The following is a 25,067-nucleotide window of genomic DNA, read 5'->3' as shown; positions in this document are numbered from 1 at the left end:
CTTTAAAATCCACACAAATAACCATATTTTTCTAGATTAGTGTCAGAATTTTTTTTTTGTGGCTTAAAAATTCTCTAAAAACATTAGATTATATAAAACATTTATATAAGGTCAAACTCACTCCTTAAAAGCCTAATTTTTATAAGTTTTGATCAATGTGCAATTATAAAGATAGAAAACTTTGGGTGTGCAAACTACACCCTCCCCTATGCTTGAATGAAACTGACCTGAGTGACACTCCCCCATGCTTGCATGGAACTATATGAATGCACGTGAGAAACAGAAAAAATAGGAGGAAAGTAATAGAAGTCCTCTGATTTACACTGTAGAATCTTACCTAATGTTGCTCTGTACTGGCTCTACAGAGATTTCACCTGTCTCAATGTTTATAATTCATAAAAATACACAAAATGCAATACATATATGATCTAACATTCATATTCATGAACAACGTCTTAAGAAAACTACGAAAGAACAAAAAATCTAATCCTAAAAATACAACATACAAACACTGTGCACGACCTCACTCATCAATGAGGTCAATGGGCTCGATGTCCTGACTAACTACTATATCAGAAATATAGGGCTTCAGTCGTTGCCCATTGACCTTGAAGGTCTCGTTCGTACGGGGATAAAAAACAACTACTGCGCCATGTGAGAACACCTTTTGTACTATGAACGGGCCGTCCCATCTGGACTTCAGCTTTCCTGAAAAAAGATGGAGTCACGAATTGAAAAGTCAGACCTTCTGACCAGGCTCAAACTGTTTCTTCAAAATATGCTGATTATGAAAATGTTTAGTCCCAACCTTGTAGATCTTGGCACTCTCGTAAGCCTCATTTCGCAACTCCTTAAGCTCACTCTATTGATTTGTTATGGATGTCGTTGCGAATGTGTGGGTATGATGTATATGTTTTGTTTTCAGTATCGATAATGTATGATTGTGAATGAAGCTTTGTTGTCTGGGTCATTGCCTTGGCCATCACCTCATACATGCGGTCAATGAATCTCGAGCTCTCCACTACGATCCTGGTGTTTGTCCCAATTGTCAGCTTAGTTGTCATAAGTGCTAGGCAGATCTTAGGTGGTGAGCCTCTAAAAAAGCTTGGGCAGACTAGGCTGTACCCCAAATAAAAAAATTAAAATAAAAACATACAAAATATGTAAACAAACTACTAAAATTAATAAGAAAGATGTATACAACATAAAATCAATCAACAATAAGTAATAGACAAATAATGTGTTATCAGGCACTAGAAGCAATTCTATTATATAACCTGTTCAACAAATTAAAAATAAATTAATAATTGAATAAACAAACTATACAATTAACAATGTCAATGAACAATATACAAAAAAATAAAATTGTATACAAAAAAATTAACAATAATGGACATAATACAAATAATAGACAAATAAAAAGAACCGAGCCAAAGAGAGGGGTAAAAAAATACCCTTTTATAAGTTGAATAACCCTAAGCCGTCGCAGCCTAAGCAACACCTAGGCGAGCTAGGTGGTAAAATAGGGCCCCACCGCCCAAACTAGGTCGGACAAGAATCGTCACCTTTGACAACTAAGGTTGTTAATGAATATTTGAAACACAACATCCGAGTATGGTCTAAACAAACATTGTGCTCGGTAGAGTTTTAAGGAAATGTTCTAAGTCTTTTTTGTTTATTTCTGGACGGTTAGGTTTGTACTATTAACGATGGATGTAGTGTTCGAAACCTATGGCAGATTGTCTGTCACAAAATAGGACCCCAATGTGCTTAATTGTTTATAGAAACATTTTCAAAAGACACCTAGCTTTTCAACATAATTTAAAGACTGCGCTAACATTTGAAAATTATTAAAAAACGACAATGTTATTTTGTATGTAAATAAATAAAAATATTTTAAAATTAACAGCAATCGCTATTAACATATTTTAAGTTAGTAGAAAGAGCTTGCTTTTTTTTACCCTTTTTCATTTTATTATTTTTGATTTATGCACACAGTGTGCTGATGTTTATTTAATAGACAAGCTAGGGCTCAGGCAGACCCCTACTAGATATCCCTTAAGTCCCATGTGGCAGACGGATCGGAACCTGGGCCTTAAGCTTGGCACAAGATCCCCTTACCACATGGGATACCACCTCGGTCAGTGTGATGATGTTTAGATCATAAGAAAAGGGAACCCATCTCATCTAACCTTCTGTGGAATCAATAAGACGCGGTTTCTTAGTGAAAAGGACATTGAGCCCACTACGCTCAGTCAAATATTGTGGAAAAAATAAAGAATGAAATGAAAATCAGAAGCGACTGATGAGTGAGTGCAACAGGAAAAGCGAGTGGTTTCCTTCATGTACAAATGTCTCATAAAACATGTTCCCATGCCATAACAAATTGGTTCAACTAATTAGAAAAAGAGATCGGAGTTGAAGGCATAGATAAGAAAAAAAATGCTTAATAAAAATTGAAGTCATTTTTCAGATTTGAAACAGATTTTAACATATTTTTATTAATCATAACAATGTTTCAGTGTACTGAAAACTTTTTAAAAGTTGAGTCTGCTTCTGAATTATACCAAAAAAGTAAGTGCCAAATTGACAAATTATCCTTTTTAGGATAGATTGGAAAGACAAGGTATGTAATGACAAGGGATCGCTATCGATCCGTATCATCGTGTTATCAACCACCACCTTGTTCTTAGGCGACGTATTTTCCTACACTGCACCCCCAAAGACCCCCCCCCAATCCCCATTCCTCACCACCACCATTTTCTCCTCCCCCCTTTTACCAGGTCCTCACCAATCTTTCCCATGAGAAACCAACCATCCAACCCTCTCTAAAACGTTAAAAAACCAGAGAACAGGCCCAGGCCATCATTTCTCCCCCCACCATCTATGCTCATTTCTACAATGGCACCATCGTTGGTCCTCCTCCTCCTCCCTCTCCCCTAAACACCCATCTCGTTTTCCTGCTCGTCTGGCTCTTGGGATGCACGCAACTCAGGCTCAGAGGCCCCATTGGAAGAATGCCACCACCAACAATGCGAATGTCGCGAAGAAGAACGCCACCATCACGGTGAAGTTCACCGACCTCTACGAGTTCACCGTGGAGGGGAACCTCGACGATGTGAACGTGTTGAACGAGGTGAGGGAGAGGGTGAGGCAGCAGGGCCGCGTCTGGTGGGCTTTAGAGGCCAACAAGGGCGCCAATTGGTACCTGCAGCCGCAGATTTCTTCGATCTCTGAGGGGATTACGGTCTCTTCGCTGAAGATTTCCGTCCTCGCGAATTCGATCCTGCTGCGGAGGCTTATCAGGAAGGGGATTCCCCCTGTTCTCAGGCCGAAGGTCTGGCTGTCCCTGTCCGGTGCGGCGAAGAAGAGGTCGACGGTCCCGGAGAGCTATTACGCTGATCTCATCAAGGCTGTTGAGGGCAAGGTCACGCCTGCGACCCTGCAGATCGATCATGTGGGTTTGCAGTTTTAGTTTTTCCTTTTTTCTTTTTATTGGGTTCCTTTATTTCTTTCATGAATTCAATGGTTCTGTGGGTAAAAATCATGTTTTTGGTTACTGTTTGATGATCAATGGTGCATTGGTTTCTCAATTGTTCTTATAGCCTCGTATGCTATTATTGATGCTTATGAATTTGCAGATTTTATCGTGACCATTATCATCATGATCAACGTCATTATTATTGTTGTCATCATTAATATTTTGTTTAAAAATGACATTGTAGAAACTTGATGCTACGTAGCTTTCGGATGCGTGAAGAATCCTTCATGCCTGATTTTTGCCAATTCTTGACATCCAAATGATATTTAAGTCATCAAGCAAGATTTGGTCCTACATTTCTGATATTCAAAATCTTTGGACAAGCACCTTGTTAGTTGTTTCCATCTATAAAGATGCAAAAAATGCTTCAGTCTTCATTTGATGTGTGAATGGCTTCACCACATAGTTGCAAGCTATGCCACATGGATATGGCTCCCGATATGGAGATACAGGAATTTTCATGGAGTTTCACGTATGATTGGTATATAAGGGGATATGGAACGGGGGTAAAAATGGAGTATCCATGTGATATAGGTTGCAAGGTTCCACCCTAGAATCCTACTTGAACAACCTTGACCCAATTTGAAGCTAGGAATTGCTGCCATGTCTTAAAGAATTATGTTGCATTCTTTTATCATTATTGTATGGAAGTAAAGGTTTGACTTTTTGTAATATCGTGTATTTTCGTACTTAGTCATTTTCTGATTTTATCAAAATTTTTTCTAAGTCTGGGAGAAAAATCGTTTGAACCTCGATTTTTAACCGATGTTTTTGAGTCTGAGCTTAGCTCAGGTATCATCGACAAGGTTGAGTATGAGCCAATCTGCATTTTTAAGGGGTATGAGTTGGGGTCGTTACACTTTTGGCCAGTTCTGTTAGTTGCATTAGATTTATCTTGCATTGCCTACTTCCAATCTGTAATTTTGTACTTCCTTTGATCATTTGTATTTGCTTATTGATCATCCAACAAGTCACAGAATGTTGTTGCCTTAATAACAGTAGATAGTTGTTTCTTTCAACCCTAGACAGGAAATAAATCAGATGGGAGAGTCTGTTAGGTGGAGCAGAAGTTGGGTAATCAAAAGCAAAGAAAAAGGTAGGATAGGTCTGTATTAATGGCTCCACTCCTTGAGATTTTCGCAGTTTCTCATGAAAGAACTGCCTATTGGCAGGGGGTCTTATAGAGATGTCAACTTCACCTTCACTAACCATGTCTATGTTGTATTGATCTAGGTCCTATCCATGAATATCATGTTCCTCTCATAAAACTCTGCCTAATTCCTAGTCTAACCTAGGTCTCTGTAACATTGTATTCCATGTTCAGTCCTTATATTGGGCCACATGGGGGTCCAATCTGATGTGTTCAGGTTCATATTTAAACTTCATAACTTCTGATCATATTCATTAAGGCCTGATATATTCCGGTATTGATACTGATCTGAACCTATCAAGAATAACAAAATACAAAAACACAGTTCAGTTGTTGTTCATAGGCTTTCTGACGCAGGTCTGTAAGAGTCAATTTTTAGCATCCAAACAATCAGAACCATATATATATGGAATCTATATCCTAGATCTACTTCTATCCTGACAGAAACCTTGTCAAATTCATTTTAGACAGTAAGCCAAGATTGAGGATCCTTATCCTGTCAAAACTGGTTCATAGGTGGTTGAATGTTTAAGCTAAATTGTGGTATTTTTTTCCTAGAGATAATAATAATAAAGATTGCTGTGATATTGCAGATGCAAGGCATACCAGTTTTAACTTTATTACCTTGAAACAATAGATAATATAGTGTAGGTTCAGGGTGTTGAAAAATCGAGTCAATGACACGTGGCTAAGTGAGCCCTCAGAGTACTATAAGCGAAAACTAAAGTAATGGCTTCTGATCTGGATTTTCTTCAGCCAACTCCTACAAGGGAAATTTTAAAATTGAAACTTCATAGTTGTAGACTTTGTGCATTTTAGCGCTCGCTAATTTCAATTTATCCATCCATGTGTTCCCTTTTTTAGGACTTTGCACAAGTCATGGTGAGTGAGTGATGTCCATCTCTTAAGTTTTCTGGTATAATGTATCTACGTTTGTTTATTCAGTATCATATTGATGAATGAGCTGCCTGACTTATCTTACTGTTATCCATCACACAATATCTCTATAAATGTTTGAGTGAATTGATACTTCTTTGATGAGTGGAATGTAATCATGAAAGAATATCACATATTCAACATGTCATAGCAACATTCATTTTCACCTAATGTTTTCCTTGCTATTTCATTCTTGTCAAGTCAAACTGCAGAGCTACCAATTTTCATTAGTGCTTCACTGGATTTCATTACAGAAAAATAGTCCTTAATTGGGACATCCAAGAGCAAGTCATATTCTGTTGATTGTTTCTTATTCTGTACAGTGGCTAAACAATTGGAAGTTGGCTGTCATGAATGCAATGAAAATTTGTGTCAAATTTGCTACTTGACTAGAAAGACTCATAGAAACATTGTATTAGAAGTTGCATGCGAAATTGGTTTGTATATTCACTCGAGTCACAGTACGATTTTATTGCTGATCAGTGCATCTGCTTCTGTCCCATCATTTTATGAACTTTGCTTTTCAAGTCCTTGCTAAGGTGCTTGTCATTGTGATGTTATATTTGGAAGATTTTGGACATGTAATATAATTGGTGTCGCGAAATGGCATGAATTCCAATGCACTCCAAAATGAACTCCAAGAATCAAAACATAATGAATTTGGACAAATAACATAAGAACTAAAATGAAACACAAGGAATGTGAATGAATAATTTCATTAATAAAGAACATTAAAAATACAAAAGAAAATTACATAAAGTCCTCACTAAAATATACTCAAACACACAAAAATCTAAAAACTACCCATCACTCTACTCTCTCAACCCTCACACATACACACACCTACCATTATATAGAGAAAGACGAGAGAAGAGAGAGTAAAGAGAGCGTATCTAGCTGTTGGAGCAATGGCTAGTTTGACTAGCCATTGGACCTATTCCAACGGCTAGATATCTATCCGTTGGACTAGCCTCCAACGGCTAGTTAAAGTCAACCTAAGTTGACTTATAATATATAATATGTATAAATATATACGTATATATGTATGCATACGTATATATAAAATAGTACAATCATCTTAACACCCCCTCTCAAACTTATAGTGACTAGTGTAAGTTTGCAAATACAAACAAAAGACCCATTAGATAAAAGGTTTTCATTTGACTTCATCAAGTTCTTCCATTCATTGCTTCCTTAAGTGGTGCTCTTGATCTTCAAACATATGCTCTATTATACAAAGGGTCTTTAGAGTCTTCAATATCATCAATACTTGAGGACTTATAAATAGAGATAACAAAAATTTCAACTATGCATATATCTATCATAAGAAGATTTCAAAAAATAACTATATTAGTTACAAAAAATATTTAATAAGACAATTTAACATTTTAAAAAAACATTTAAAGTAAACTTTTTCAACATCAATTTTGAAAAATCATTAATTTCAAACACAATAGTCATTGAGAGACTTACCTCAATATATAATAATTAAGACATCATAGTTCTTAATTCATAAAAAAACATAATTGCATATTATAAAAAAAAGATGCATACATAAAATATCTCAAGGATAAGCTCATAAATCATTAATTATTAAAGCATTCATGTAAACATGTATTATTCAAAGTCAATACACACATATCTATGTCACAGGGATTCGGCTAGCAGGGTGCCGCACCCGCGTCGACTCGACTCGACGCGGATGCGGGTGCGGCACCGGGTGAGGTCAACCCGATCCTGGGTGCGTTGACCGCACCCAGGATCATTTCGGTCCATTTTTTTTTTTTTGATTTTTTTTTTTTAAATTTGCCCTGTGAAATGGGCAGCAGAATTTAAAAAAAAAAAAATTCTGCTGACAGCTGCTTGCTGCTGCCCCTCTTGTTTTATAAAGGGGCACTTTTAAAACCATCCGGATCCTTCTTTTTCGTAAAGGATTTTCTCTCTCCATAATAAATGTTAATGATGGTGGTAGCCTTGCTGGCTATTAGTATTCACTATTCTCCTGACGAGATGTAGCCTTGTGTAGAATAAAAACTATTAGTATCTCGGTGCTCCAGCTGTAGCCTTGTGTAAACCTCTCTTTTTCACATGTCAAATCCAATAAATTTCTTTTAGCTGTCATCTCTGTGCAGCTGTATATAAAATGAAATTTGAAAAATCCTATGGCGTGGCAGTGGAGTCGTAGGCCTCATGAAGACTCTCTCTCCAACAAACCACATCAAACCTTGCGCTTATATTTTTTTTCGTGAAGACCAGGGAGTTTCAGACATGATTGAATCATGACAATCAGCAGAACGCAGCAGGCTGGGATTGCCAATCCTTTCATTTCATCAATTTTATCCTGTTGCCTCAAAGTACACAACAAGCAGAACGTGGGTAACGAGTCTTCAAATAAACACACACTAGCAAAAAAAATTGGACTCCCGACCTGCGCCGGGGGAACCCCCGGACCCCCTTATATATATTTACATTTTTGCCCCTGTCGCACCCAGGTTTTTTGGAAGTGTCGAATCCCCGCACCCGCACCCATGTGACATAGACACATATCTATCACGAAAAACTCATTAATGCATAAAAGGCATGAAATATGGGTTTTCAAAAAACATCAATACCATGAACAAATAACTCACAAAGGAGTTTACATCATAAGAACCCACAAAGGAGAATAAATTACTCATAGATTGATTTTCTTTTAAGAACGAATAATTTTTACACAATGGAAGATACAAGAAATGATTCAAATCATTCAATAAATATTTAAGAAAAAATAAATAAATATGAATCAATCAATTATTACATTTTAGAAGTAATATTAACCACACAATTAATGCATATATGAATGAACCATGTAATAGTTTAGAATCAATGAAAAAAGTCACTTATGGACCAATCTCAAGAAAACCTTTCAAGGGATAACAATTTACAAAAAGTATGAAAAGATTTAAAAACCCACAAATATCAAGAAATGTTAAGACCAAGGAATCTCACAATGGAGATACACACCAACAACTCACAAAGAGTCACAAGTAAAATATAAGAGATCTTTCATTAACACATGCTTAGAAAAGCATTAATTAAGTTTATGCAAAACACGCAAGACAATCCATCATAGAACAAATTTAAAATATCCTTGATCATGCTATTAAAGCATATTCAATGCAAAATGCATGAAAATATTTCGATAACCATTTCCCATTCAAGGAAAAATGAGTTTAGAAAATTTATGGAGAGATTTAAAAATCCCACATAACAGAATGAATGATATTTGCAAATCTTAACAATAGTTCGACCACCACAAGTAATCACCTCACTAGACCTTCAAACCTCAAAATTTAAGTGTATCAGCTACTAGAACAAGATCACCATCACAATGCCACTTGTGGGCTTTACAAACACAACAAAGTGTGAATAAACAAGGACCACTTATGGGTCAAATACTAGTTACAACTACAAGAAGTGCACATACTTTACCTCACAAATGATTGTAAAACTGAAAATGACACCAATGAGTGCACATAACTCAACATATTCAAAAAACATCTCTTATCTACATAAAATGACACTTAAATAAGAGGCATAAGAGGAAAAAACACACGAAGTAAGAAAGCTTGTAATAAAAACAAACTAATGTCATCAAGAAGAATAAGGATATCAATTTTAATAATCTTTCGAAACACCATGGTTTAAAAAATAGATAGCCATCACAGGTAAACATAATTACAAGCATCTGTCATAATAACAGTGACCAAATATACAAATGAGTGATACAACACACTCACAGAACCCGAGATCAAATGACCGTCAGTTAGAGCCAAACTATAAGCCGACAATCAAAATTAACAAAAACTAGGTGCACACAACTCACCCCAACAAACATTTTTGGTTCAACAAAAAAAACATGGATTCAGAGGCCAATCAACTATCAATCAGACCCAGGACAAGTGACAACACGTCACTCATAACCCTTGGGAATCTAGACTGATAAGATTGAAAAACCTGCCTTTGAACTGGCGTACTTTGTGAAGAAATCGATAAAGGGGGAAGGAGAGAGAACAAACTCTTCTTGGGGAATCGGCAACCACTTTCTTTTCTTAATGACTGCACTAACACATCATTAAGTTTAATAGGGTTATAATATTTTATATGGACGAAATTGCCCTATATTAATAATACATATTACAAACATGCATGTGCTGTATCGGATATGGATCAAGATCCATATCCGTTCCATATTCTAATACCCTCCCTCAAGTTGCGCATGGGAGTGAACCAGGTGTAACTTGTTCTTTAGATACCAGAAACAGTTACTTGTGAGACCTTTTGTGAACATATCAGTGACTTGGTCTTCTGAAGACTCATAAATCGGTTCAATTTCTTTGTCTGCTAACTTTTGGCTGATGAAATGTTGGTCAATCTCAATATGCTTAGTCTGATTGTGATGAACAGGATTGAACGCAATTTGTATAACACTTTTATTATCACACATAAGAGCCGAACTTGAGATATTCTCTCCCATCTCTGTAAGTAAATGCCTAATCCAGGTCACTTCTGCTGTGGTGGCTGCCATAGATCTATACTCTGCCTTTGTGCTAGATCTCGCCACAACCTTCTGTTTTCTGCTACTCCATGAAACAATATTTCCTCCAATAAAAACACAGTATCCTGAAACATACCTCCTCTTATCTGGGTCCCCTGCCCAGTCTGCATCTGTATAGGCCAATATGTTATGTTTTGGTGTTCCCCATGAAGATTGTACATATGTGAGTCCATTACCCACCGTGCCTTTTAAGTAACGAAGAATGCGTTTGACGACATCCATATGACCAGTTTTCGGTTCATGCATGAATTGAGATACGTGATTTACAGAAGTAAAAGTGAGGTATTGTAGCATGCCCCACTAAACTGCGATACTTGCCTGCATCAGGATATAACTCACCATCACAAAGACTGAGTTTTTGATTGACAACACTGGGTGTGGGCAGAGGTTTGCAATTTGTCATTCCTGCTTTGGCCAGAAGGGCAAGAGTGTATTTGTGTTGAGTTAATAGCATTTTTCCATCCTGTCTGTCCACCTCTACACCAACAAAATATCTTAGTTCCCCAAGATCTTTCATCTTGAACCGCATACTTAGTAAAACTTTAATTTGTTGAATATGGTCCGGAGCATTACCAGTGATCACAATATCATCAACATATATAAGTAAGAAAACTATAGTGGTTCCATCCCTGTATATGAATAGAAAATGATCTAGTTGGGAGCGAAAGAAACCGTGGTTCTGAGTCTCTAAGGAGAAGCTTTCAAACCATGACCTGGAGGCTTGCTTTAAACCATACAATGCTCTGGTTAATTTGCATACATATTCTTTTGGATTTCTCTCTGCATAACTTTGAGGTTGCTCCATGTAGACCTCTTCTTTTAAATCTCCATGAAGGAATGCATTTTTAACATCAAGCTGACTAAGGGTCCACCCATGTTCAAGGCCAAGAATAATACGAATAGTTCTCATTTTCACCACTGGGCTGAATGTCTGATCATAATCTTGACCATATTTTTGAGTAAAACCTTTGGCAACAAGGCATGCCTTGTATCGTTCAATGCTACCATCCGGTTTATATTTAATCTTATATACTCATTTTGAGCCAACAACATTTTTATCTGGGGGACGACCAACTATCTTCAATGTTTGACACTCATGAAGTGCCTCGATCTCCTCATTCATCGCTTCAATCCATTTGTTAGATTGAATAGCTTGACAAAACCCAAGTGGTTCCTCGTGTTTTTTAATCTTGGATAGAAAGATCTGAAAATCTATAGAAAAGTTGTCATAACTCACCAATTTTTCAATAGGATGTCTTATCCTGCCTGATCTTCTTGGTGCCTCTCTGTCGTTGGGCAATGCCACATGTTCTCTAGCAGGTACATCTGTTTGCTCTTTGGATCTCCTGGTATAGACATTTTCTTTGTATCTCAGACATTTTGTTTCTGATACCTTATCTGAAGTCGTCTCATCATGTATGCTTTCAGGAGCCAAAGTAGTATGTACTGCAACGTGCGAAATAAGTTCAGCACTGAGTCATGGATTATAGCAATTAGCAGCTGCATCAATATGATCACGATTGTGATCTGCTTTATTTTCCAAAAAACTATTTTCATCAAAAACAACATTTCTGGAGATTTTGATCTTTTTATTGGCAGGATCATAGCACCAGTAACCCTTGTGTTCATCTGCATAGCCTACAAATTGGCATATAGAGGCTTTGTCCTGAAATTTAGTTCTCATGGATTTATCGATATGTACATAACATGTGCATCCAAAAACTCGTAACTCATCATAATCGGGATGTACACCAAAGAGAACATAATAGGGAGACTGATTTTCAAGGATAGACATAAGAAGACGATTTATCACATGAGTGCCAGTATGAAAAACTTCTGTCCAAAGACCAATAAGCAAGTTATAACCATGCATCATACTCATTGCACTTTTCACAATGTGTCTGTGTTTGCATTGAGCAGTTCCATTTTGCTGTGGAGTGTACGGGCAAGAAACTCTACGATGTATCCCATTATCTTGGAGAAAATCTAAAAATTCTTTGGAGGAGTACTCACCACCTCCATCACATTAGAGAGTTTGAATATTTTGGGAGAATTGAGTTTTAACGTAGGCATGGAAGTGACGGAAAATAAGGAAAACATCTGATTTGTGCTTCATAAAGAATATCCAGGTAAAAAGAGAGAAACTGTCAATAAAGGATACATAATATTTACTTCCAGAAGAGGAAGGATTGGGGGCTGGGCCCCAAACATCGGAACATATTATCTCAAAAGGCATGAAAGCTCTTTTATTTATTTGATGAAAAGGAAGTACATGACTTTTGCAAACCTGACAACTGGGACACACTTTGTCTTTCAACGAAGGTGAAACAAACTCTGAAAGAAAACCATTGGACACTATTTTTTCAATAAAGACTTGACTACAATGACCAAGACGGGAATGCCAAAGATCTGGCTTATTACATTTGGATATACTTAGAATACTTTTAGAGACATGATCGGATTTGGGCTTCAGGACACTGGCGACTGAATCTTCATTGAAGATATACATGTCTCCACGTCGCTCTCTTTTAGCGAACATCTCTTTCGTTTGAAGATCCTTGACAAAGACAGAAGTAAGAGTAAATTCTACAGATGAATTGGTAGAGTTAACAAGCTTAGAAACAGAGACAATATTTTTCTTAATGTTTGGTGCATGAACAACATTAGATAAAAGAATGGATGAAGACTCGGACAAGGGGATGAGGACGTTGTCTACGTTTGAAATAGAGCAGTGAGTCCCATCTCCAGTTACAATATTAGATTTACCAAAATAGGGAGTCAAAGTAGAGAACTTACCTGCATTGCCAGTGACATGAGCTGCTGCCCCAGAGTCTACATACCATATTCCTCGTACTGGAAGAGTTTAGCACGTAATTCCTCAAAATTGGGCAACGTAGACAAGCATAATAAAGAAGTGACAAGAACATGATACTCTGATCCCAGGGCATTCAGTGTCTCTTACACCTTTTCTTTATCTGACACTGGATATCCAACAATGGCTAATTGATCTGTGATGCTTTTGACTTGGTTTAAAAATTCAATAATGGTCATTGCCCCCTTTTTTAAAAGCTGAAATTCACGCTTGTCCTTAGCCTCTGATATCTGAGAATAGGTCTGAGCTAGAGTCTCCCACAATACTTTAGATGTGCAATCATCAGCAATAGAAACCAATACTTCTTGCAACAATGTGGAGGTGATGTACGCGACGAGGGCCTGATCGCGCTTCATCCAAGCAACAAATGCAGGGTTGCGAATGATGTTTGATAATCCTCCGTCTTCTTTTGCTTCGGTTGTGATAAATTCTTGAGGCATTGGAGTGGAGCCATCCAAGTGACCTGAAAGATCTTGACTTCGAATGAAAGGAGTAATCTGCCTTTTACAAGTCCAATAGTTGTTTGTATTTAGTTTTTCTGAAACTAGCTGCCCCAGAAAATTGGAAAAAAGACCAGAATTGGCTGAAGTATCCATTTGTAGACTTATGACAAAAAATCGGCTTTATGACAGAAAGAGAACAGTGGCTGAAAATAAAAATGACTTGGTGTAAAGTGGCTGGATCTAGACTGCTATCATAAAATGACACAGTTTTATGATTTATGACAGAAATCGGCATAGAGAAATGATTTATGACAGAAATAGAGTGGCTGAATCTGGACTGCTGTCATAAAATGATGCAGCTTTATGATTTATGACAGAAATCGACACATATTATAAAAAAAAAATGAGAACTCGACAGAAATGAAAGGGAGACGTGAACAGCTGGTCTTAGATATTATTTCAGATCTGTGTGGGACGCACAGCAGATCTGAATTTATTTAGATTTCAGATCTGTGAATGAATGAGGAAAGAGAAGGCGTGACCAACAGTCGCCAAACCAGATTCACGTGACTAGTAGAAGTCACGTGAAATAAGAACTCGGCTTTTGCGTGAAACAGGAAGAGAAAAAATGGAGATCGGCTTTTTGCATGAAACTATAAGAGAAGAGGAGAAGAAGCTGTTGCCAAACCAGATTCACGTGACTAGGAGAAGTCACGTGAAATAAGAACTCGGCTTTTGCGTGAAACAGGAAGAGAAAAGGAGAAGAACTCGGTTTTTCAAAGAGAAAAACGAAAAAACAGAATTAATGAAAGTGACCTGATGAAGAGAAGAGGAACTCAGCTTGTCATGTCTCTGATGAAGATCCTTTTTATGCCCAAAGATGCTGAAAACCTACCTTTGAATTGGCGTACTTTGTGAAGAAATCGATAAAGGGGGGAGGAGAGAACAAACTCTTCTTGGGGAATCAACAGCCACTTTCTTTTCTTAATGACTGCACTAACACATCATTAAGTTTAATAGGGTTACAATATTTTACGTGGACGAAATTGCCCTGTATTAATAATACATATTACAAATATGCATGTGCTCTATCGGATATGGATCAGGATCCATATCCATTCCATATTCTAATACATCAGACCCAGGACAAGTGACAACACGTCACTCATAATCATTGGGAATCTAGACTAATCATTGGGAATCTAGACTGATAAGATGACATGAGACACATGTAATGAAGTATGTGGAAGAATTCAAGAATGCAAATGCATTCACTATGTTCAACGCCGGACAAAAGAAACAAGCATAAGAGAGGAAATCCACTAAGGGATATACGAAAGGCCTTACAACAAGGCTACACACATAAAATAAATAATCCTTTTATTGGAGAGGAGCTCTCAAGAGCAATACAAAGATACAAGGGGGTTCCCCCTATTTATAAGCAAAGGGAGACTAAAGGGGGCTCCCATTAGAGTCGTTGGGAGCCCCTAACGGTCACAATTGTGACCGTTGGGGCCCCAACGACTCCATTGTGGGGCCCCTTTAGTATCTCAAACAAAGATTCTAAAAAACAAAAAAACAAAAATAAAAAACAGGAAAATAAAAAGAAATAAAACAAGTACCCCTATCGGGTACTTGTAAAAAGACCATAATACCCCTATCGGGTATTATGGTGAATATAAATGAATACATCTATATATATTTATATATATAGATGTATTATTACATATGTTTTAACACCCCCCCTCAAACTTTACGGGGAGATGAGCGAAAGTTTGCAAAGGAGAAACAAGAAGCGAGGAGCAGAAAGTGCTTTGGTAAAGAAATCTGCAAGTTGATATTCTGAAGTGACGTATGGCAGTGTAACTGTCCCGCGAAGATATTTATCATGAACATAGTGACAGTCCATTTCAATATGTTTAGTCCTCTCATGAAAGATGTGGTTGCTAGCAATATAGATCGCACTTTTGTTGTCGCAACAAAGCTTCGAAGCACCGGTAATTTCGACTCTCATATTTTGAAGAAGACTTCGAAGCCACACAAGTTCCATTGTAGTAGTTGCCATGGCCCTGTACTCAGCTTCAGTGGAAGACAACGAGACTTTCTGCTGTTTCTTGCATCTCCAAGCAATTAGCGAATCTCCTAAAAAAACACAAAAGTCAGTAGTTGAGACTCAATCATTTGGGTTTCCTCCCCAATCAGCATCAGTATAAGCAAGTAAATTTAAGGAAGAAAGTGAGGATATGAATAACCCTTTAGTTAAAGTATTTTTTATGTAGCGAATGATCCGAAGCACAACACTCATATGCAAAGTTGTAGGGGCATGCTGAAAATGGCTTGCAGAGTGCACAACATCAGCGATATCAGGCATGGTGATAGTCAGATAGGTGAGAGAGCCAATGAGTTGCATGTAGGGCGTAGGATCATCCAGCATAACTCCATCCTCCAATCATAGTTTAGCATTGATAACCTCGGGAGTCTCCACCTTTTTGTCATATGAAATCCCAGATTTGGAACATATATCTGCAACAAGCTTCATCTGTGACAAAATATACCCTCGAGGAGAGTACGCTACTTCTATACCAAGAAAGTACCTGAGAAAACCCAAATCAAACATATTAAAATTATGTTTTAACATATTTTTAACATTAAGAATACCACTTTCATCATTGCCAGTGATGCTCATATCATCAACATAAAGCAGAAGGATGATAATACTACTACCTGCACGTTTAACAAAAAGAGCAGTGTCAGTATAACATGAACGAAATCCCAATTGTAACATGATAGCACTAAATCTATCATACCAAAGGCTTGTTTAAGGCCATATAAAGCTTTTAATAATCAAAGAGTTTGACCTTGGTTAACATTAATTCTCGGCAGAGGGTCCATATATACTTCTTCATTCAATTGACCATTAAGAAAGACATTTTTAACATCTAATTGAAATATAGGCCATTTCTTAGATGATGCTACAACAATTAGAGTTCTAACACTTGTTATGCGAGCCACGGGGGCAAAAGTCTCCTCATAATCAATGTCATATTCTTGTGAGTATCCCTTAGCAACTAATCTAGCTTTATATCGTTCTAGGGAACCATCACTTTTTGTTTTGACTTTATAAACCCACCGACATCCTATAGCTTTTTTATTTGGAGGAAGTTGAACTATTTCTCAAGTTTTAGCTTTATTTAAAGCATCTAGTTCAACTTTCATTGCTTCAACCCAATGAGGAATATATTTTGCTTGATTATAATGGGAAGGTTCATAGTAAGAATGTAAGGCTATTAGACAAGCTCTATAGTTAGGTGAGAGAGTTTCATAAGAGACAAACCTATTAGGTGGAATTGATTCTCTAGAAGATCGCCTGAGGGAGGTTTCTTCTAGAGGTTCATTTAGCCGCAAGATTTTTTCTAAAGCACTAATAGGTTGCGCTTGCTCACGCCGAGTGTATACTTGGAGTTTGTCACCATTAGTTGGTGATACCTCAATATCATGAGAATCATTATTATGAGTATTAAAAATTCTGGATGACTTAAAGAGTCATCATTTGAATCTTCTAAAAGATCATTGATAAACATAAAATCAATTTCATTTGGTTTTTCCAATATTTCAAAACCATTTTCATCTTCTAAAAAAGTCACATCTTTGGAGACAAATAACTTATTGCTTTTATAGTCAAAGCATCTATAGCCCTTTTGATTTTTACCGTATCCTAAAAACACGCATTCAATTGCTTTTGGTGATAATTTATCTCTTTTATGCAAAAGAATAAAGCATTTACACCAAAAAATACGAAGACGATTGTAATCGGGCGTTATATTAAAAAGCTTTTCATAAGGAGAGATATTGTTCAATTTTGAAGATGGCATTCTATTGATTAAATAGGTGGAGGTTAACACGTCTTTGACCCAAAAATTTTTAGGAATATTTTTAGAAATGAGTAATGATCTAGTGGTTTCTAAAATATCTCTATGTTTTCTTTCCGCTAGACCGTTTTGTTGAGGAGTTCTTGGGCATGATTTTTGATGACAAATGCCATGCTGTTTTAAATATGATTGAAACTCATTTGATAAGTATTCTCCACCCGAATCGGATCTAAGAATGGATATGCGGCTTTGAAATTGATTTTGAACTTTTGCATAAAATTCTTTAAAAAAGTTAAAAACTTCCGATTTAAGGTTAAGAAAATAGATTCATACATATCTAGTATAGTCATCAATAAATGTAACATAATACGAATAACCACCTTTAGATAGAACCGAAGATGGTCCCCGTACATCAGAATGCACCAATTCAAAAGGTCTTGTTGACACAAAGGTTATTATAGGAAAATGAATAGACTTCATTTTTCCAAAAGTGCAATCTTTGCAATTGATATCTTTTTCTTTACAAAACTTGTTTCCAAAAAGAAAAAGACACATTTTAGAGTAACTTGGATGTCCAAGCCTTTTATGCCAAGTTTCAATATTTTTATCTTGGACATAAGTACAAAAAAATGTATTAGGGAGCGTTAAGTTATCCATAAAATAAAGATTTCCCTTCCTATGACCTTGCCCAATCCGCTTCTCGAATCGGAGATCCTGCACAAAGCACCCTTGAGATGAGAAAGATATTTCACATCCATGGTCGGCAATTTGGGAAACGGAAAAAATGTTAAGATTTAGTTTAGGAACTATTCTTACTTTTGGAACAAAGAAATTTTGAATATTTTTAGAATCAAGAGTTTCAATACCATTTATTTTGAGAAAAGTTCCATCGGCCGTAGAGACAAGATATTTTTGAATTGGTGCTCACGTTGGTTAATGTATTTTCATGAGGAGTCATGTGAAAAGAGGCTCCGGAATCTAAGATCTAAGAGTACGTATCGGGAGGTGATGATGAGGCAATGGCGGCACCGGAGGTGGAAGAAGTGGCCTTTAGAATTTGTTGGAGAGCCATGAAAATTTGACCAAGAGTATCCTTGAGATCCCCGTTTTTGCCTTCATCTTCTTTGGTGGAGGATTCCTCAACGGAAGCCATCTTTGGCTTGAATGTCCCATTTAGCTTTGGGCAAATGGGTTTAATATGTCCCGGCTCATAACAATGATGACATATAATCATTTTTCTTCCACCACTCCCTTGCTTACCAAAAAGAGGTGGCTTGTATGTTTTAACATGATTGCTGGGTTTAGATACGGCAAGAACTTCATCTATGCTTTACTCATGCTATGCCTAGTCTCTTCTTGAGTGATTTCGGTAATAGCCTCCTCTAAAGGAGGAAACACAGATCTATGGAGGAGTGGGGATCTAACTTGTTCAAATTCGGGACGAAGCCCAAATAAAAATCGAAACAATCTATCTTGTTCCATTTGCTTTTGTCTTAGTTCCACATCCTCCGTAGCCACCCATTTAGGCTCTAAAAGAGCCAATTCATCCCACAAAGGATTTAGAGCCCTATAGTAGTCTTGTATGCTCATGTCGCCTTGTTTTTTGGTTCTCACTTTTTCTTGCAAAAAGTAAGCTCTTGCAAGATCCTTTTGGGTATACATACCCTTCATAAAAAAACCAAGCTTCATTTGCCCGACAGAATTTTGCAATATTTGCACATACCTTAAGTTCAACGTTATTCATAAACCATGCTAGGATTTTTGCATGGTTGCTCTCCCAATCTTCCATTTGGTGATGATAATCCTCAATGGCCTTGAGACGAGCATCACCTTCAAGCGCTTTCTCTTGATCTTCTTCCATCTTTGTGAGCTTAAGTTGGGGTTCCGGAACGGTTCCCATTACATAACCCCAAAGCTTCTTGCATTTGAGATTATTCTCCATTGCGGATGCCCACATCATGTAATTTTTCCCATTAAGCTTGAATGATAGGTCGATCTTGACTTCCATTGCTACAAAATGAAGATGTGAAATAGAAAGGAAGTAGAGAGAGACAATATTTCACCTTAGAGAATCGTATGGCTCTGATACCATGTAATGAAGTATGCATAAGAATTCAAGAATGCAAATGCATTCACTGTGTCCAACACCGGACAAAAGAAACAAGCATAAGAGAGGAAATCCACTAAGGGATATACGAAAGGCCTTACAACAAGGCTACACACATAAAATAAATACTCCTTTTATTGGAGAGGAGCTCTCAAGAGCAATACAAAGATACAAGGGGGTTTCCCCTATTTATAAGCAAAGAGAGACTAAAGGGGGCTCCCAATAGAGTCGATAGGAGCCCCCAACGACTCCATTGTGGGGCCCCTTTAGTATCTCAAATAAAGATTCTAAAAAACAAAAAAAGAAAAATAAAAACAGGAAAATAAAAAGAAATAAAACAAGTACCCCTATCAGGTACTTGTGAAAAGACCATAATACCCCTATCGGGTATTATGGTGAATATAGATGAATACATCTATATATATATATATATAGATGTATTATTACATATGTTTTAACAACACACATAACCCACCTCAATAGCTAACCCTGACCCAATGACAACAAGGCCAAAGAAGATGCATCATATAAAATTTTGTGATGGACACACAAATGTCATAAGAAGGCGATAAATACTTACAAAAATTAATTTCTAAATAAGTGAGTTCATATAGAAAGTGTTTTGAAAAAACAAAGTTTCAAATCAAATTCTAATAACGGTAGATGAAAACTTAGAATGAATATAATGCAATCATATGCACAACAAGATGTTAATTGATGCAATCATATTCATGGACAATATAAACAAGCTATATAGAGAGATAACTCATTCTAGATTGCAAGTCTACTAAGTGACAACAACAACACATAACATAGAAGAGGGTCAAAACATATATAGAGATTCTCAAAGAACTATATAGAAATTCAATAACATAACTATCACTAACCATGAACCCACATATGTCATACAAGAAATTTTATCATAATGCAACAAATATAAAATCTCCAAAAAGCAAGAGCCATCAATCATACCAACAAAGCCCACAAAAGGGCATACACAAGACCGCCCAAATAAAATAAATATTTTATTCAATCCACAAAATGCAAGCATGCAATGAAATATTAATGCACACGAAGGAAATCACTAAGGGTTACAAAAGTGCACAAGTGTTCAAATCAATAAGCCACCAATGGTCAAAAGCGCAAGCATACAAGGGTCTTTTAAAAAATACAAGTTTTATTCATAAAATGCTCAAGAAGAAGCATAAACACTAATATTATTAAAATATGCATTTGAGTACATGATGACAAACCATGCTTATGCCATCCAATAATAATCATAAAAATTACTTGTGGCATATACCTAAGAATATAATACAAGAATTCCTTAATCCAACATCATACACAAGCCACTAACTTGAGAATAATTTTTCTTAATAAGGTATTTTAAATAGAGCAATATCACTCAAACATACATGGAATAACACATTCACACGATCATAGAAGAACCTTATGAGAGCATAGAAAACATATATGTTATAACCAATAACAATACCATACAAAAAAAAAATTCTAAGATTAACAATCTTAATCATGGAGTTAACACAATCTATCTTAAAATTCATGCTTGGTTACATAACTAAAACATCAAAGAAACATCACAATATATTAAAAATCTCAAAGATAATCCATGTATAAACATTCGTTAAACGACATACAACATTTAATATTTTGCAAAACATGAAACACATATAAGGTTTTAAGAAACCACATATTTTTGCAAAATATAATTTTTCAATATACATTATCCATAATCCAATCTAAAAATATATATTTCATATATCAAAAGACAACAATTTTTACATATTCATATTTAAAAAAAACATTTATTTTTAATATAACCCTTTTAAAAACACCTATCTTACATATAAAATAGAAAACCCAAAGATACATATCAGAATGCGAAATCCTTGAATCCATACCATTCATTAATACGAATCTTTTCCAAGGCCATGATGCCTTGCTTTGATACCATGTCACGAAATAACGAGGATCCCAATGCACTCCAAAATGAACTTCAAGAATCGAAACATAATGCATTTGGATAAAAAATATAAGAACTAAAATGAAACACTAGAAATGTGAATGAATAATTTCATTAATAAAGAACATTAAAAATACAAAAGAAAATTACATAAAGTCCTCACTACAATACACTCAAACACACAAAAGCCTAAAAACTACCCATCACTCTCTCAACCCTTACAATTTCACCCACCCACCATTATATAGAGAAAGAGTAGAGAAGAGAGAGCCTATATAGTATTATATATAATACCATATATAATACTATATATAATATATTTATATATTATATATATAAATATATATTTACATATATATGTACACATACATATATATAAAATAGTACATGCACCTTAACAATTGGGGGATGTGAGGGTGGGTGGGTAGAGGGAGAGGGGGGAGACATGGGTCTCTTTAGAAGTATCACGTCTCCATTAAACCTTTTGGGCAGCATATGTAGGAGCTTGGTCTTTCTGATTCATCAAGCCAATCAAAGATATTAAAATTTGCTGTTCTTTTTCATGTTCTGAAGGCTGAAATTTCTGTGGTTGTTTCTCATGTTTTCTGTTTTCTGATTTTTGTTTCAAAATTAATGCAGGACTTGCCACGTACATTCCCATGCCATCCTTGGCTGGACACTCCAGAGGGTCATGCATCTCTACGACATGTTCTGGTTGGCTATTCATTCAGGGACTCTGATGTTGGATATTGTCAAGTGAGTCATGTTTTGGCCATCCAAGGGACTCTCTACTTGGTTTCCTGAACTCATGCTCAGCATTTTTGCTTTTTGCATGCAGGGATTAAATTATGTTGCTGCATTGTTGTTGCTTGTGATGAAAACAGAGGAAGATGCATTCTGGATGCTTGCTGTCCTTTTGGAAAATGTGTTGGTGAATGACTGCTATACTGACAATTTATCTGGTTGCCATGTTGAGCAAAGAGTGTTCAAAGATCTGCTTGCCAAAAAATGTCCAAGGTTAGTCGTCGTTGTTTCTCAGCTACCTGATGTTAGCACCTGTTTTTATGAACACTATGTGACTAATGGGAAAATCACATCCAGAATTTCTGCTCATTTAGAGGCTATGCAGTTTGACGTGTCTCTTGTAGCCACAGAATGGTTTTTGTGCCTCTTCTCTAAAAGCTTGCCTTCAGAGGTAAGCCCTTTGTACTCCTGAACAGAAAATATCATTTAAAAAAATAGTTTACAAAGACATGGTTTCATAAACAATTAAAAGCCTCATGGTCTCTAAAAAACTGATCACACAAACATGTGTTAGTATGCTCACAGATTCGTGAACCAAATCTTCTTCCTGCATTGCTTAGTCTACTAAGTTTAATTTCTCTGTTTCAAGCTTTATATTCCATTCAACATGGAAGTTGTTTAACACAGAGATAGTTTTTGGCACTTTTCAGCTACTAAGGTTCTGGCATTTGTATGCATATGCATTAGTATTTTGAGCCATTTACCCCCACTGTTGTGCAAGTACGTTTATCATTGCACAGTTGCATTTGTTGATGTGTGCACATACATGATTATGTAGTGAAAACTATACTTTTCATGAAAAATGACATATAATCCATTTCTTGAACCATATCACATTTGTACCTATGTAACGTTTGAATGTCAGAATTATGTGACGCTAGGGATCATATCTAGGAGGCTTTAGTTGATCACTATATTAGCTTAGAGTTGTATTATTTTCACATCCTTAAAAGACTAATTGTATCTCTTAATGTAGGACCCATGGGAAGAAGAAAAGTCAAAGGTGACTTGATTGATTGATGAAAGGAGTTGATTAGTCCCTTATTTTTGGACTCAGGGACCTAGCAGGATAAGGATCAACTCATATTATTATGCCTAGTCATTATCTAACTTTTAGAAACACTTGTTTTTTTATCACCGTTAGTTTTGTGGAGAATCACACTTGTCATAATACTCCACATTGGTTAGGTGCTCTAGATCATCTCATTTATGATTTCTTAGCTTTTTGTCCTATGTGTTCTCAAAACTGAGTTTCGAACATTAACTAGTAATATTCCTCTTTTGTTTTTTGAAAGATGTAATATCCCTCTAGTTCATGACTACCATTTCTACTCTTCATGAAAACAATCCTTCCTCCTATGTTGCAACAGATGATAAGGAAAAAGACTTTCTCACTCATTCTGGTGATCATAATATGCATATCTCTGCTGTTGTGTGTTTTTAACTAACTATAGATGTTTGTTTCTGTAGATGTTTATAGTGTTGCTTTGCTTTATGGTAATATTTTAATCTTGGTAATTTTCAGACAACCATGCGGGTGTGGGATGTCCTCTTCAACGAGGGTGTGAAGGTTCTATTCCGTGTTGCTTTAGCTATCTTCAAGGTAAATGCAAATTATGGAATTATAACATAAAACAGTTGAAGTTTTATGATTATCGGGTAAATTTTTTTATATATCTAGTCTTATGCCTTGCTTTGCTTCTTAAAATTGGTGTTGCTGTCAGAAACTTGTATGCCAATGATTTTGTTTCATTTTTCTCCTCAACTCTGTATATAATATTGTTTGCTTACAATCCTCAGCTGTCCTGTTTCCTTCCATGGAAACACTACGATTCACTACATCAGATCAGGTTAATCTTTTATGTAAATAGTTTCATAATATTGATGTCTGATTGATCAACTAGATATATCCATTTTTGGATGCATTTTTGACATCTGATGTTGCTGCAGATGAAGGAAGAGGAATTGTTGAATGCCCATCAAATAGGAGATGTGATTGACATTTTGCAAAGAACGTCTCACCATCTTTTTGATCCGGATGAATTGTTGACAGTAAGTTGATCTTAAGATATTTGTGTTTTATTAACTGTACCGTGCTTCCATATTCTAATGATGCTCACGAGAAATAATGATGTGATTTACAAATAATAGGTAGCTTTTGACAAGATTGGGTCTATGACAACAAATACCATAGCAAAACAGCGGAAAAAGCAAGAACCTGAGGTAATGGCGCAGCTCGATCAGAGACTAAGAAGACTTGACTCCTTAAGAAAGGATTGATAACTTCACCACGTGTAGTTGAGATGATTATGCCATCCTTTTGAAAGAGAAGTTTTGTTGCATATCATCCAGAGATTGATTAAGTGAAGATTCTTGTCCTGTAAAATTTTTCTCCAAAGAAAGAAATGCAATATAATTATAGTAATCTGTTTGTACTTTTGAAAATTTGCCATATGTAGAAGTGAGTTTTAACAGGAAGTCCAAATATTTGGAGATGGACTTTCTTGCTGCTAATTTTATCATACACCAGCAATTTGCAGGTGTGAATTTGCATGAAGATCCTTTGATGCCTTCATTTGGCTTAATTTATTGGCGTCTTTGCCAATGTTGTTTATTGGTTCTGCCAAGAGTTTGGTGGTTTAATCAGCCTGTGTCCTCAGTTCAGAAAATAAAATAAAATTGAATAGGAAGACAACTTAACAAAGAGAGCAGTCTCAGCATCATAGAAACTTCAAATGGTGGGATTAAAGAGGCTGGTGAGAAA

At 36.2% G+C, this 25,067-nt stretch overlaps 1 protein-coding gene across 1 annotated transcript; it reads left to right on the top strand.

Moving 5' to 3' along the window:
* Positions 1-2,741: 2,741 nt before the first annotated feature.
* On the top strand, positions 2,742-24,709 carry LOC149838440 (uncharacterized). Its single transcript, XM_090007691.1, has 7 exons — positions 2,742-3,457; positions 22,139-22,255; positions 22,338-22,516; positions 22,601-22,694; positions 23,829-23,906; positions 24,254-24,355; positions 24,455-24,709. Exons 1-7 carry the CDS (start codon positions 2,981-2,983, stop codon positions 24,581-24,583), a joined length of 1,176 nt encoding a protein of 391 aa, XP_089863817.1. The 5' UTR covers positions 2,742-2,980; the 3' UTR covers positions 24,584-24,709.
* Positions 24,710-25,067: the final 358 nt, after the last annotated feature.

Source organism: Nuphar pumila, chromosome 5 (assembly GCF_984573655.1).
Source record: "Nuphar pumila chromosome 5, dmNupPumi1.hap1.1, whole genome shotgun sequence".
NCBI lineage: Eukaryota > Viridiplantae > Streptophyta > Magnoliopsida > Nymphaeales > Nymphaeaceae > Nuphar > Nuphar pumila.
The sequence above is the reverse complement of the archived record's forward strand: the minus strand, read 5'-3'. Positions and strand labels throughout refer to the sequence as shown.

Bases quoted from the DNA above. Each gene is read 5' to 3' on its own strand.
- LOC149838440 (XM_090007691.1), top strand. From the start codon at position 2,981: ATGCACGCAACTCAGGCTCAGAGGCCCCATTGGAAGAATGCCACCACC. The intron at 22,256-22,337 runs GTGAGTCATGTT...TTTTGCATGCAG, and splicing joins CTGATGTTGGATATTGTCAA to GGATTAAATTATGTTGCTGC. The intron at 22,695-23,828 runs GTAAGCCCTTTG...GGTAATTTTCAG, and splicing joins CTAAAAGCTTGCCTTCAGAG to ACAACCATGCGGGTGTGGGA.